The 12,851-nt window shown below is 47.2% G+C and overlaps 1 protein-coding gene across 10 annotated transcripts in view; it reads right to left on the reverse strand.

Moving 5' to 3' along the window:
* The window catches only part of SFMBT2 (Scm like with four mbt domains 2), a 222,318-nt gene that overhangs the window by 54,136 nt on the left and 155,331 nt on the right, over positions 1-12,851 (reverse strand). For all 10 annotated transcript variants that reach the window (XM_045465807.1, XM_045465810.1, XM_045465812.1 and 7 more), the window contains 2 exons: positions 9,854-9,936; positions 3,564-3,690 (listed from right to left, as the gene is read on the reverse strand). In XM_045465807.1, coding sequence (XP_045321763.1) covers positions 3,564-3,690; positions 9,854-9,936 — 210 coding nt within the window. The remainder of the gene's footprint in view (positions 1-3,563; positions 3,691-9,853; positions 9,937-12,851) is intronic.

Raw genomic sequence — 12,851 nt, forward strand, 5'->3', positions numbered from 1 at the left:
GGAAAAATTTAATTTTCTCTAGGTTTCGTTTCAGAGGGCAGCAAAAAATAAAGATTAGGAGATGTCGGTAATACCCAAGCTCCCTGTTCTTAAGATTTTCATACGTCTCCGCAGACCTGAAGACTCTAGGTCGTCTTCGTGTTTCTGTCCTTGTGTGTTTGTTTTTATGACAGATCAGCACCGAAAGCAGCGGGCACCAACTCCCCCAGGACGTCATTCCCTCCCTGCGCTCAAAGCACAACGAACACCAGCCGAGAGAGTCCCCCTGCCTGTTTTTCACGTGCAACAGCGCTCCCCAGGTCAAAACCGGGTTTCAGTGTCCCCTTCCAGAGCTCTCTTCAAACATTTCTGTAGTGGCGGCAACAAAAAGGGCCACATAACTTTGCAGAAATGAAGCCTGCCGGTGGCCGTACCTTTTATGGCATCAGAGGAATGTTAGCGCAAAGGCTAAAAGTCATGTATTCAGGAACATGGAGCTTCCCACATCTCTTCTGAACCGGAGGACAGGATTAATAACGAGGGGGTAAGAGAAGCCAAGGAAGGCATTGCAAAGCTGTGAGCCCTCTCGGGGAGCTAAAGCATCATGAGGACGGGTGAAGACCCTCCTCGTCCCCGAGGGAAGCATCTGGAACGCACGTAGAAGGACCTGGTGTGGGGCGGGGGCAGACGCGTGAATGCAGGGCCGTGACGCTAAGACATCACCACGGACAGCAACCTCTACTATACGGGTCATGCTTATAACTGTCGACCTGACCGCCTCGAGCAGAGTACTGACTCAGGAGAAACACTGCGACGTCCTCTCTAAATCAAAGAAACCCCCTCATCCTTGCGCTCACCGTCCGCGGTTCCGGAGAGCTCCCAATTCTTTCCAAATGTGCACCCAAAGCAATACTACCTTCGTCTCCCATATCTCATCCATGGCCCCCCCTCTTCAACATCGGCTCTTTTATAGACACTTAAAGAACCGACCTCCAGAGACGTCACGTATTATGTAGAAAATGATCACTTTCATTACCTAAAAGTGGTCAATTAGCCATGTGCTGAAAATACTTCAAATCAACTTAATGCATAAAAATAACTAATGAATTGTTATGAAGTATTTGATCTGTTTCAAGTGTCAAGTAAACGGTCTATAACCAGAATCACCATCATCATAAAAATAATTTAACAGCCACAAAGTGGCCATAGTGAATCTCTAACATGCGTTCCCAGGACAAAGGAAAGAGAACAGTATATACATAAAACTGAGGAATAACAAGAAATAAATGCCATTAAGTTCACTGGCACTTTAAAAGGTAATATTCAGTGGGGGCCCAAAACAAAACAACCCCCCCCAAAAACCCAAAATACAATCGAGAGCCAAGAGACAAAATGGGATTTTACTTTATTCGATCCAACAAACACAAGATTTTGATCAAGAATTCCACGTGGATAATATGCAACAAACTGTTCATTAAAAATTTTTTTTCTTAATGAGTAAGGGCTGGGAAAAAATGGACGATCTACTTGTTTTCTGCTCTGCTTCCCAACGCTAACTGATCTCACTGCTACAGGATAAAAAAGCACTCTGGGGGCACCTGGGTGGCGCAGTCGGTTAAGCGTCCGACTTCAGCCAGGTCACGATCTCGCGGTCCGGGAGTTCGAGCCCTGCGTCGGGCTCTGGGCTGATGGCTCGGAGCCTGGAGCCTGTTTCCGATTCTGTGTCTCCCTCTCTCTCTGCCCCTCCCCCGTTCATGCTCTGTCTCTCTCTGTCCCAAAAATAAATAAACGTTGAAAAAAAAATTTAAAAAAAAAAAAAAAAAAAAAGCACTCTGGAGAATAACAGCTGACATGAGCTGCCTCACATTTCTTTGCTATAAAAATGGAAATGTATATCCCAGAGAAAAACAATATTAAGGAGAAAAGCCTGTCAGAAATGTTAACTCTACCCTGTTGCCGCTCACCCCTGTTTTTAAGAATTGGGAATCTGTAGGGTTGGGTGAATTAAGCAACGGAGATGTCAAGGAGAAGGAAACTGACCCCAGGCATATCGTAACGTTCTTCCAACTATAAAAATCAGGACGTGCTTTGCCTGCGTGTCTGTGTTAGGTAATTAACAGCTGTAGAGCACTCTGGAACTACAAACCGCTAAATAAATAATGACTGCCAAAGAATTTTAACGATGATGTGCTAAATAATAATGATGAAACATGGGCTTTGAACTTTACCGCGTCTGCTTTCGAATGAATCACACAAGCAAGGTCCCGATCTCGCAACATGGCTTAGCCCAGTATGAGGTGGCAAGTCTGATGGAGCGATGGGAAGTCACGGAAGGGATCCTGTGTTTCCAAGAGCAGGTGACTCAACTTTACACGTAGTGACGGAAGTAAGGTCGCGTTCTCTTCCCGCGGCTGCAGAAAGAGCCCCGTTCCGCCTGTGTCTGCCTGCACTGTGGCTGATTCCTACCAGAGGCCATTTTACTCGAAGAGCCACCAAGCAATCAACCTTTTGAGAATTTTCTTTTAGTTCAAGTTGATTTTGAAATCCTAAACCACGGTAACATTTTAAACTGTTTTCCTGGGAACTGAGGACACAAGCGACGCTCACCTGCCGTCACTGTTCTCTCCCCTTTTCACTCCCTTGGACTCTACTATTTAGGAGATCGTCAGCCTCAGAACTTTTGGTGCTTTTTAGATGTGCTCTTCCTAAAGAGATAGGAGGAAGATACGAGCACCACTTCCGTGGCCTTCCAAACTTTCCATTCCAGTGGCGGTAGGGGATGCCATGACAGTTAAAATATGGGCCGAGAGAGCTACCATGATTTTCTCATTCGCGACTAGTCTTGTTTTTCCATATACGTTTCAAATAATTAATGTCACGAGACTGAGATACAAATAAACCCAAAGAATTCAGATCACGGAAAAATGGGAAAAGCCTTACAGATCAGACTCATTTGAATTCTTCGTCACTGGAAACAAAACATACAAAATGTAGTCTTTCCAAATCTAAAATCTGATCAAGGTTCCGCTTATAAAGTAGAATGTTCTGTGAATTATCTGCACAATTATAAACAAACTATAGCTATAAACAACAGTTTAAACATCATTAAACACGTAAGGCTAAATCTTGTGTATTACATATTTAGGGAGAAAGTCATCTCTAGTTACTATTTTGAGGTACAACTAAAGATCCATGGAAGAAACCAACGTACAGAGTGTTATTCACAGTAAATTGCAAATATATAATTTTATCCTCATAATAACCAAGGCCTCAAATACCAGTTTTAGTGGCTCATATTAATTGAATTGTGACACTAGCTTTTATAATCACAGATGCAAAAAGACCACTGTGTTCCAAACATAATTATCACACCAGTGTCTCCTTTCATGAAATCATGAGTCAAGACGAGAGACTCTGAACAAATTTGTGTTGGATGAGTTTGACTCATTTAAGAACACTGAATAATTTAAGATCTGTTTAAGTAAAAGGAAGGCAAAAGGCGTTGTTTCTGAGAAGTACTACATGCACCCCGCCACTTCCAGACGCGCCCTAAGTTCTCCAGAACGACCGCCAACGGTGCGTACCTTCCAGATGAAGCCACATCAGCCGCCCCTTCACGCTGACCACAGAGGCCACGCAGAGCTCTCCCGGGTTCCTGGGGTTGACGGCTTCCAGTTTCATGTTCTTTGTGAAACCCCTACTGAATGACGTCTGAAAGAGAAAAGAGCGGACACTGAGCCAGAGGGCACCACAGCAGGGGATCGCGCAGCAACAGAGGGGCCCGCCGGGGACGCACGCACGCACGCACGCGCACGCACGCAATGCACGCGGATCTCCTCCATAAGACAAACGTTTCTCCTGCCATTCACGAGAAAAGAGCCAGGCCCAGTTTGTTTTCATCCCAGAGCTAGAACTCCGCGGGCAAACAGCAGGCGCCTAATAATATCTGTTCAGCGAGAAGGTGGATATGGGCTCTTTCTAGGCCCACGCATGCCCTTATTTCCACGCGACCACGGACATGCAAATCACTTCTTTTCCTTCCCTATGCTTCTCACTCACATCACGCCTGGGCATATTCGAGGGTGTGAGGAGACAGCCTGAGTCTCCATGTGGCCTGAAGAACACCCACTAGCGTTGTTTATAGTGGTCTACCGGTGACGAATCCCCGCGGTTTTATCTGAAATGGTCTCCGTGTTACATGTATGCCTTGGGCTTACTTTTATTTACGTTCCAAATTCACTTCTTTTTAAAAGTTTGCACACAGGAGGGGCGCGTGGGTGGCTCAATCGGTCGAGTGTCCGATTCTTAGTTTCAGCTCAGGTCGTGATCTCACAGTGGTGGGATCGAGCCCCGCATCGGGCTCTGAGTTTGGGAGTCTCTCTCTCTCCCTCCCCCTCTCTCTCTCCAAATAAATAAATCAACAAACATAAAAAAATAAAAATAAAAATAAAAATTTACACATAGGAAAATTCGTTCTTTTCGGTGCCCTGTTCCTGAGGCTCCCGTCCAGTCGTAGGGTCGTGACGTCAATCAACACACAGAGGAGTCCCTTCACCTCCGAAATGCTTTTGCACTGGCCCTTCGGTGATCAATCCCTCCCAGATTCCCAATTCCTGCACCACGGGCCCGTCTTCTGTTCCCAGAGTTGTGCCTTTTCCATAATATCACAGAAACGGAACCACACACGGTGCAGTCCGGCTTCTTCCACTTAAGCAAAACGCATCTGACATTCATCCACGCTACCGCACGAACGGAAAGTGCATTCTGTTGTGCTGCTGAGTAGTTTCTGTAGATGTGCCGCAGTCCATCCCTTAACCACCTGAAGGACATCCGAGCTGTGTCCAATTGCTGGCGGTCGTGAATAAAGCCGCTGTAAACAGTCAAGCGCAAGTTTCTGTGTGAACAGGGTGTATTCGTCTGCTTGCGATGCCCGAACGCAATACCACAGACCAGGTGGCTTTACCCACAGAAATTCACCTCTCAGTTCCAGAGCCTGCAAGTCAGAGATCAACGTGTCAGTAGGGCCGCTTTCTTCTGAGGACTCTCTCTGGCTTGTAGACAGCCACCTTCTCCCTGTATCTCCGAACGTTCCTCCCTCCCCGCATGCTGTCTGCATCCTAATTTCCACTTCTTGTATGGACACCACTCATTTTGGATTAAGGTCTCCCCGTAGGGTTTCATGCTTCCTTAATTGTGTCTTCAGAAACTCTAACTCCAGGGGCGCCTGGGTGGCTCAGTCAGTTAAGCGTCCAACTTCGAATCTTGCGGTTCGTGGGTTTGAGCCCCGCATCGGGCTCTGTGCTGACAGCTTGGAGCCTGAAGCCTGCTTCTTCTGGGTCTCTCTCTCTCTCTGCCCCTCCCCGTGCTCATACTGTGTCTCTGTCTCTCTCTCTCAAAAATAAACAAACATTAAAAAACATTCTAACTCCACATACTTCTCACGTTCTAAGGTCCTACGGGTTAGGACTTCATCATAGGAATGTTGGGGAATACAACGTAGCCTATGACATAGTTTCATTTCTCTAGAAATGGAATTGCTGGACCACATGGGAAACGTACGTTTAACTTTCTAAGAAACCACCAAACTAACCGCCAAATGTTGCGTTCCCATCAGCAGTGTGTGGCGTTCCCGCTGCTAAACAGCTTCACCAGCACTTGGTATCGACACTTTTGCAAATTTTAACCCAATAGGTGTCCAGTGCCAGCTGATCATGGCTTGAACTTACATCTTCCCTACGACGAATGATGTTGAGCATTTTTTCACATGTTTCTTCGTCATTTGTGTATCTTCCCTGGTGAAGTGTTGGGGTTTTTTTTAAAACGTTTATTTATTTATTGGGGGGGGGAGGGTAGTGTGAGCAGGGGAGGGGCAGAGAGAGAGGGGGCGAGGGAGAATCCCAAGCAGGCTCTGCACTGTCAGTGCAGAGTCCGATGCGGGGCTTGATCTCACGAACCACAAGATCATGACCTGAGCTGAAACCAAGAGTCAGACACTTAACTGACTAAGCCACCAGGCGCCCCGAACTGTCTGTTACCTTCATTCAGGAAATGTTACCTTTGGTGCATGTAGAATTGTGGGTTTTTTCTTTTAATACTCCACAAACATTGGTTCACTGTCTTCTGGCACCCCTTGTCTCTGATGAGAAGTTCGCTATTTACGTTGTTGTTCCTCTATTTGAAACGTATCATTTTTTTCTCTGGATGCTTTCAAGATTTTTCTCTTTACACGTTTGGTTGTCAGCAGTTCGACTATGTTGGGTGTCTTTGTATTTATGTTGCTTGGGGCCCACAGAGATTCCAGAACTTTTTCATTTTTAATTTCAGCTGCTTTGGTACATTCTGGCCCTTGTTTCTTCAACACAGAGGAGCTCTCCTGCTCTCATTCCCAACATTGAGGAAAATTCTGAGCCACGTGTAGAATGTCAAGTAGCAAAGACCTTTCTTGTTAAGAGTCTGCACAAATACTGGCCAAGGTTTTTTTATATATATTTTTTTAATGTTTCTTTATTTTTGAGAGAGAGAGTGTGAGCTGGGGAAGGACGGGGGGGGGGGAGACACAGAACCCCAACTTCCTAGCTTCTCATTCATATTTTCCTTCTCAAACTTTAGCGAGCATCTGAATCATCTGGAGAACCTTTAAAAACAAAGAAAGACTGCTGGGCCTTAGCCCAAAGTTCACGATTCATGTGATCTGCGGTGAGGCTACAGATTTTGTATTTCCAACAGGTTCCCAGGTGGTGCTGGAGGCTGGCCTCAGGACTGCACTTTGGGAACCACTACTTTACGACTCTGAGCTGAGTTTTAACGGGAGTTTTCAAACACACATCTGCTAATTCCAACATCTGGATCATGCTGGGTTTGGCCTCTACCGATTAGCCTTTCTACAGAAAATGAGTCCGATTTTTCTGCCGCTTCGTGTGCTGACCAATTCTGAAGTCTGGACGTTTTCAATGTCGTGTCACAGAGACTCTGGATTGTGTTATGTTCTTCCCGAGAGTGCTGGTTTTCTGCGTTAGCAAGCAGTTAACTTGTTTGGACTCAAACTACATGCTCTGTCTCTTGAGAAGGAGCTCAGATCCCAGCTCAGTCTTTTGTCTTTAGCTAGGCTGCCTGGAGTTTGCCTGGAGAAGACACGCTCTGCGGATCGGCCAAAGATTTAGGCAGAGTATATACACAGAATGTGCGGTTCCCTCTCCTGACTCTTCCCTATCTGAGACTCCTCTCGCTTTCCAACAGGTGTGGTTGCTCACATTCTGTTATCTGCTTCATCAGGCCAGAAAGACCGTGAGTTTTATATCACTGCTTTTGTCGTCTCCTACGTCGTCCACTGCGGCTGACCTCAGGACAGAAGTCTGAAAAGAATCACACGGTCACCCCGAGAGTGTTCCTTCCTTCCAAGCACCTGCTCCCCTCCAGATCTGCCCGTTTTGTTCACTCTCCACATCCCTCGGCTAGTTGCACAGGAGCCGACAGTTGCTTCCTGCCGGAGGGTCAATTCAGCAGGAGCTCAGCCAACACTCCAAGCAAAACTCCCTTCTCGCACTATTTTAAAATAGGCGTAAGATTTTCCCAAAGCATCCGCTGCTATAAATTTTAATCAGATATTACAATACTGCATGTAGCTATTTTGAAATACATAAACTGAAGTAAACGGGCTCCTGTAAGTACCAAGAGATTACATCCTTACTTGACCCGTGGGAGGAAGCCAAGCTAATTTGCATTCACGTATCTATTTATATACGTTAGGTTGCAAGTCAATTATATCTTTATGTAACCGGAACAAAATGACCCAGCATATGCGATAAGAAAGCGATTTGTTCTTCTCCTTTATGTCTCTTTGGAAATAGGAACCAAGGAAAATTCTAGGCAGGCTGTTTTCCTACAAGTCATCCTGCCTATCCGTGCGTATTATGTATTGAGCTTCTTGATAATATGACTCGATAGGCTGCCTGAAAAGCCTCTAAGTAAGTTAAAACGCATTTGATCCTCCTTAATAAGGGAAAGCTACAACCGCATAACCTATTTTCGTTTCAACTCGCTGCTTGAGGGTAATTTATAAAGATCAATGGCAAACCTGTTACCCGTGAGTTTATTTTACTAAGCATTTCGCTGTGTCAATCCATCTCAGAACCGGCTCTGATTGTTAAACATCCCCGGGGAAATGTCTCCCATGCAGCCGCTTCCACACCCCCTCTCCTCTAATGCACACAAGATGCGTGATTAAAAAATGAATTCATGATAAGCAGCCCCTTAAAGAGCACTCGAGGCAAGCTAACAAAATTCAGCAGAGCACCAGGAATGCAACACCTATGCCAACAGGCAGATGACAATCCTGTCGATTTCATAAACGCGGAGCCGGGAACAAAGCGGGCATATTTGTAACAAGTGCATTCCTAATGAATACGCCAGCACAGTCATTAAAACAGATTTCATCCTGGTAGCTAAAGCCTGGGAGCTCAGAGGCCACCTGGGGATGTGGCTACTTCCTCTGCTAAACCCCATTTGGCCAGCTGCTGGCTGAACGGGAGCAGAGGACAGTGGAACCGTATTTTGCAGAGGAAACGCCTCCTTACGCACGAAACCAGGGGACACGTCAGGATCTTCCTCCCAAGGGTGAAGAGGTAGGGAACGAATATGTCTTTGGTCGGGTAGAAAGCACAACTTCGAAGGGGTCTGGGGACGTGCTAAGTGTCTCCAGGATCCTAACTGCAAGGCAACGAGGCCAGGGCTCTGCGACAAGCACTATCACTGTAAAAGGGTTAGTAAGACTGCACTGGACTTGATAAGCCCCGGGAGCTAACCAGCGGCTACCCTCTCGGTGGCACCTCCGAGCGCCTACACGCATGGGGGAGGGGCCCCACCGCACATACCACCGCACCTCACCACGCAGATCTTTCTTTCCGTGCGCCACAGAAGAACCAGCTTTGTGCAAAGGCAGCATCAGCCGGCAGAAAGTCCCTTTGTTGGTGTCAGGAGCCCCGATTTCCGACTCTGCCACGGATGTGTTTCTGCATTTAGTTTCTGCATTTATGGGGTCAAGCTGACCCAGTGACCGACCTACTTAATTCTTCAAAATCCACCTTGGACTTACGCTCGGTAGTGAGCTTCTCGATTGAGCCAGCCCCTTCCGCCTCTCAGCTGTCATGTGCCATGATCCCCGTAGTACGAGCTATCGGTGGGGTAGCAAGGAATCAGCGGCCGGAGGAGGACGCGTCCAGAAAAGGTCTCTGATTTGGGAGCACTCTGCACTGTGATGCCTGCCGTCCCCAACTGGAGGACTGAGTCTTTTTTTTTCTTTAGTATAAAGAATTAACTTTCATAGCTAAATGCCTGTTCAACACACGAGGCTGTATACATCGGTGCCTCATTCTGAATACAGACGTAATAACCCACATGCCTTTTCACAGTTCCCAGGGTTGATCCAGTCTAAATGAATACTCGATAAGCCGCCTGATACAACCAACTCCTATAACAAGTACACCCGTGTGAACACACACACACACACACACACACACACACACACTGCTATTTGATCAGCTCACTAGACTCAGGGGATGAAGCCAGAGGCTCTCCTGAGGCCCAGGCTCACCGTAGTAAGAAGCCCGTGCTAATCTAGAACACACCGGACCCTTCCATAAGTGAGCCATGAACTTATACCGGGCCACCATACACGTAGCAGCGGCTGTGCTCCAACACCCCAGAGTCACCCGAACACACAACCTGAAGGAGGCCTTTGCAAAAACTATGAAAGCTTAGTAAGGATCCTGTGGTCCACGGCAGCACACTCGTCTTGCTCACAAACGGGAAGCAACTTACAAAGTTCACGGTGAACAACATCTAGGAACAAAGCAGTAGCAAGCACCAAGCTCCTTACATTCCTGAAGCCGAAGGGAGGCGCTTCCTCGGTCCCATGCTGCTTGTGATAATCTGCCCAGTCGAAGTCCTGGCCAGAGTAACCTGCACGGGACGAAAACACAGACAGAACAGCGTTAACCAAATAAATAGCTTCAGAGGGTGTCACTAGTTAAATCAGTAAGCGGTGCAAATACAGGACCCCGGAGGGTGAAGTCCCTTCTTGTGCCTCACGGCACGTCAGATTTCACAGGGAACGCGTGGAAAAACACAAAGTACGAAATACAGGGCGGGTGTTCCATCGTGACCGCGATGTGGGGTCTGAAACCGCGTGAAGGGTGGCGCTGACCCACATCGCCACCCGCCGGTGGACGGACGTGCTCTGGGGCAGCAGCATCGAGACAGGATGTTACACACAACCCATTCGCACAGTGCGTTTTGCAGAAATACACAGTGATACCTCCCTCCACGTGAAGCTTGAGAGTTCCTGTGAACTTCTCGGTATCTTCGTGGAAAACCGTGAGACTTTATTGGAAAACACTACCTCGGGGGAGGGTTTTTAAAGAGTAACAGGAAGTAAAACAAACGGCAAACGAGGAGTTGAGGTGTTCGTGAGAAAGAAAGCCTCCAGAGGCCGGGGGGGGTGGGCGGGCAGCCCGTCCTCGGACAGCACCCAGGGAGAGGAAGGAAATGAGCATCGGGAAAGGTGGGCTTGGGGGGGCACCTGTGAGACACGGTGGGGGCGGGGGGTGTTTGGAGAAACAGCCCTTCACTCGTGCTAATAAGCGTAATGGAATAGCGATGTTGCCAAAGTGGGTTCTTCTCTTTCTTCATTTCATTTGGCAGGAGGGGACGCAATTCAAGTACATCCATCATGCCCACCATGACAAGCCATGGGAGAAGGTCTTGGGAAGGTCGTGGGAAGAGGAAACAGTCCTAAATCAGAACATAAGCACAGCATTGGGTGTGCGCTCTAACCCAGATAGGGGGACGGCTCTTCATACGGGTGTTATTTGTGCTTCTTGTGAACCAAGGACGGCGATGAGGACGAACAGCGTTCTACCAATCAGGATTCGTCAGGACGGCGGACAACGTCACCCTAACCCTCACTTGGGTGTTCCCCCTTGATGGGTTTGAAGTGCGTGGAAAATAAACCCACGAGGGATTTCTTAACTATGTTTTCGAGCCAAGACCTGCCAAGTCCTGCCAAGTCCTCATTTTCTCTTCCCCATATCATCGTAAATTCCACACCTGCGAATTCACATCACACGGGGACCCGTAGTTACTAAACCCCACGGCTACAAGGAGAGTACAGAAGATCTTCATTGAAGAAAGTCAAGGTACTGTTGCCTCCTACCTCCGTCTGTACCTCGGAGTACAAGATAGTATTCTTTTCATTGAGGAAGCTCAATTTACACAGTTTTCATTAGAAGACGGGATGGGGCTAGCAAAGAAGGACTTGGTACTCCTCTGGCCCAGGGGCTGATCCTCGAACCCCCCTACCCTGCTGACCATCCACGGCCGAAGCACCCCTTTTCTTCCTACGACCTCCCTGTCATTCTACAAAGGCTGACAACGCCTCATTTCTTTCCAACAAGGGGGCAAAACGTCTTACAGCTCTGAGATGCGGTTACTCCCGGTAGTTAGTTTCAAAGAGATTCTGAAAGTTTTCTACCTGCCCTTGTCCCCAACACCTCTCTCCAGAGCCAGACAGCTCTTGCATCAGAGGTTTCTGGAAGGAACCAAACCACCTTTTTTTTTTTTTTTCTGAACGCTTACCCACAAAACAGAATAAAACAAAATATGCTTTAAATAAGGTACTGCAAGTTTCTTTACAATGAACAGAACCCTGCACTTTGAGAATAGTTCGTCTGGAGCTATTCTGGATCAAATCCTCGCCTTAAACGTGTAAGAACAGAAGAGTTTGCCAAAAGACAGCTCAAACTGCCGAGAAGCTGCCCAACCGTATGAAAGGAGGGCATTTGGGTTTTTAGAGCCGGGTCTACTAGGAACTGGATGAAACCAGGAAGAAGCAAAAAATCTTCCGTGTCTGACTTTCCGTATTCACAAAATAAAGAGGAGACCTTCAAGGCCCCTCCAGCTGTCACGTTCCATAATTCAGAGCCATCGTTAGGGATTAAGTAACTGCTGCTGCTTAGGAATTGTGCCCGTCCTCGTGTGTGGTGACTTCCTTCCTCTTCTCCTCCGAGAAAAGTGTGGCAGGGTTGATGAAGAGACGTTATGTGACAGGATACTCCCCAGAGGAGCTCGCCATAGACTAGCTGAAGACAAGATGGCTCCCGAGGCACAAGGACCCCATTTCTCAGGGTTGTGGCAGACTGACTTCGCTAAAGCCAAGATCACACTGTGTCGCAATGTCTCTTCCCCTCGACCTCTGCTGATTCCTTAGTGCGTTTGGTGAGCTGAGGAAAATCTCATCAAGATCGTGGAGGCAAAGAAGAAATGGTGGGGCGGGGGGGAACTACATAAATGAAAAACAAGCCATCTTCTGATAGAACATGGAAATCTGGATATTCTTTATGGTCGATATCTGTTCAAATAAAACCTTCCAACTTACAAGCCACCTCTACTCCCCCTCCAGAGGCATTTAGCTGGGATTTCTATAACCGTGTTCGTAACCGTGAACTTCCCATAGGCTGCAACCCACTCCATCCAATGTCATGCTCTATGGTTTCTCAGACCTACATTCCATGCTTCTGTATCAGTCTTCAAGACTGTCTCTATGGGGAGCCATTTTTAATCTAGCAATTTCAAGATCTAACCAAGTCTGGCCCGGTACCTAAGCAACAATGGATTATTTTGCCCCCACTGTTCCTTGAACATCTGAATAGCCTAGACTTCTCCTCCTCCTTCTCATAGGGACCTTTATTCACTTCATCACTTAAAATTCCTTTCCTTCAGGCAGATAATGAGCTCTCTCTTTGTAAGGCAGTTTTGTGACAGCTCAGAAAATATCTGCTACATAAAAACAAATTGCTGTGGCTTGTATAATAGAGACA

This window comes from Leopardus geoffroyi, chromosome B4 (genome assembly GCF_018350155.1).
Source record: "Leopardus geoffroyi isolate Oge1 chromosome B4, O.geoffroyi_Oge1_pat1.0, whole genome shotgun sequence".
NCBI classification, from domain to species: Eukaryota; Metazoa; Chordata; class Mammalia; order Carnivora; family Felidae; genus Leopardus; species Leopardus geoffroyi.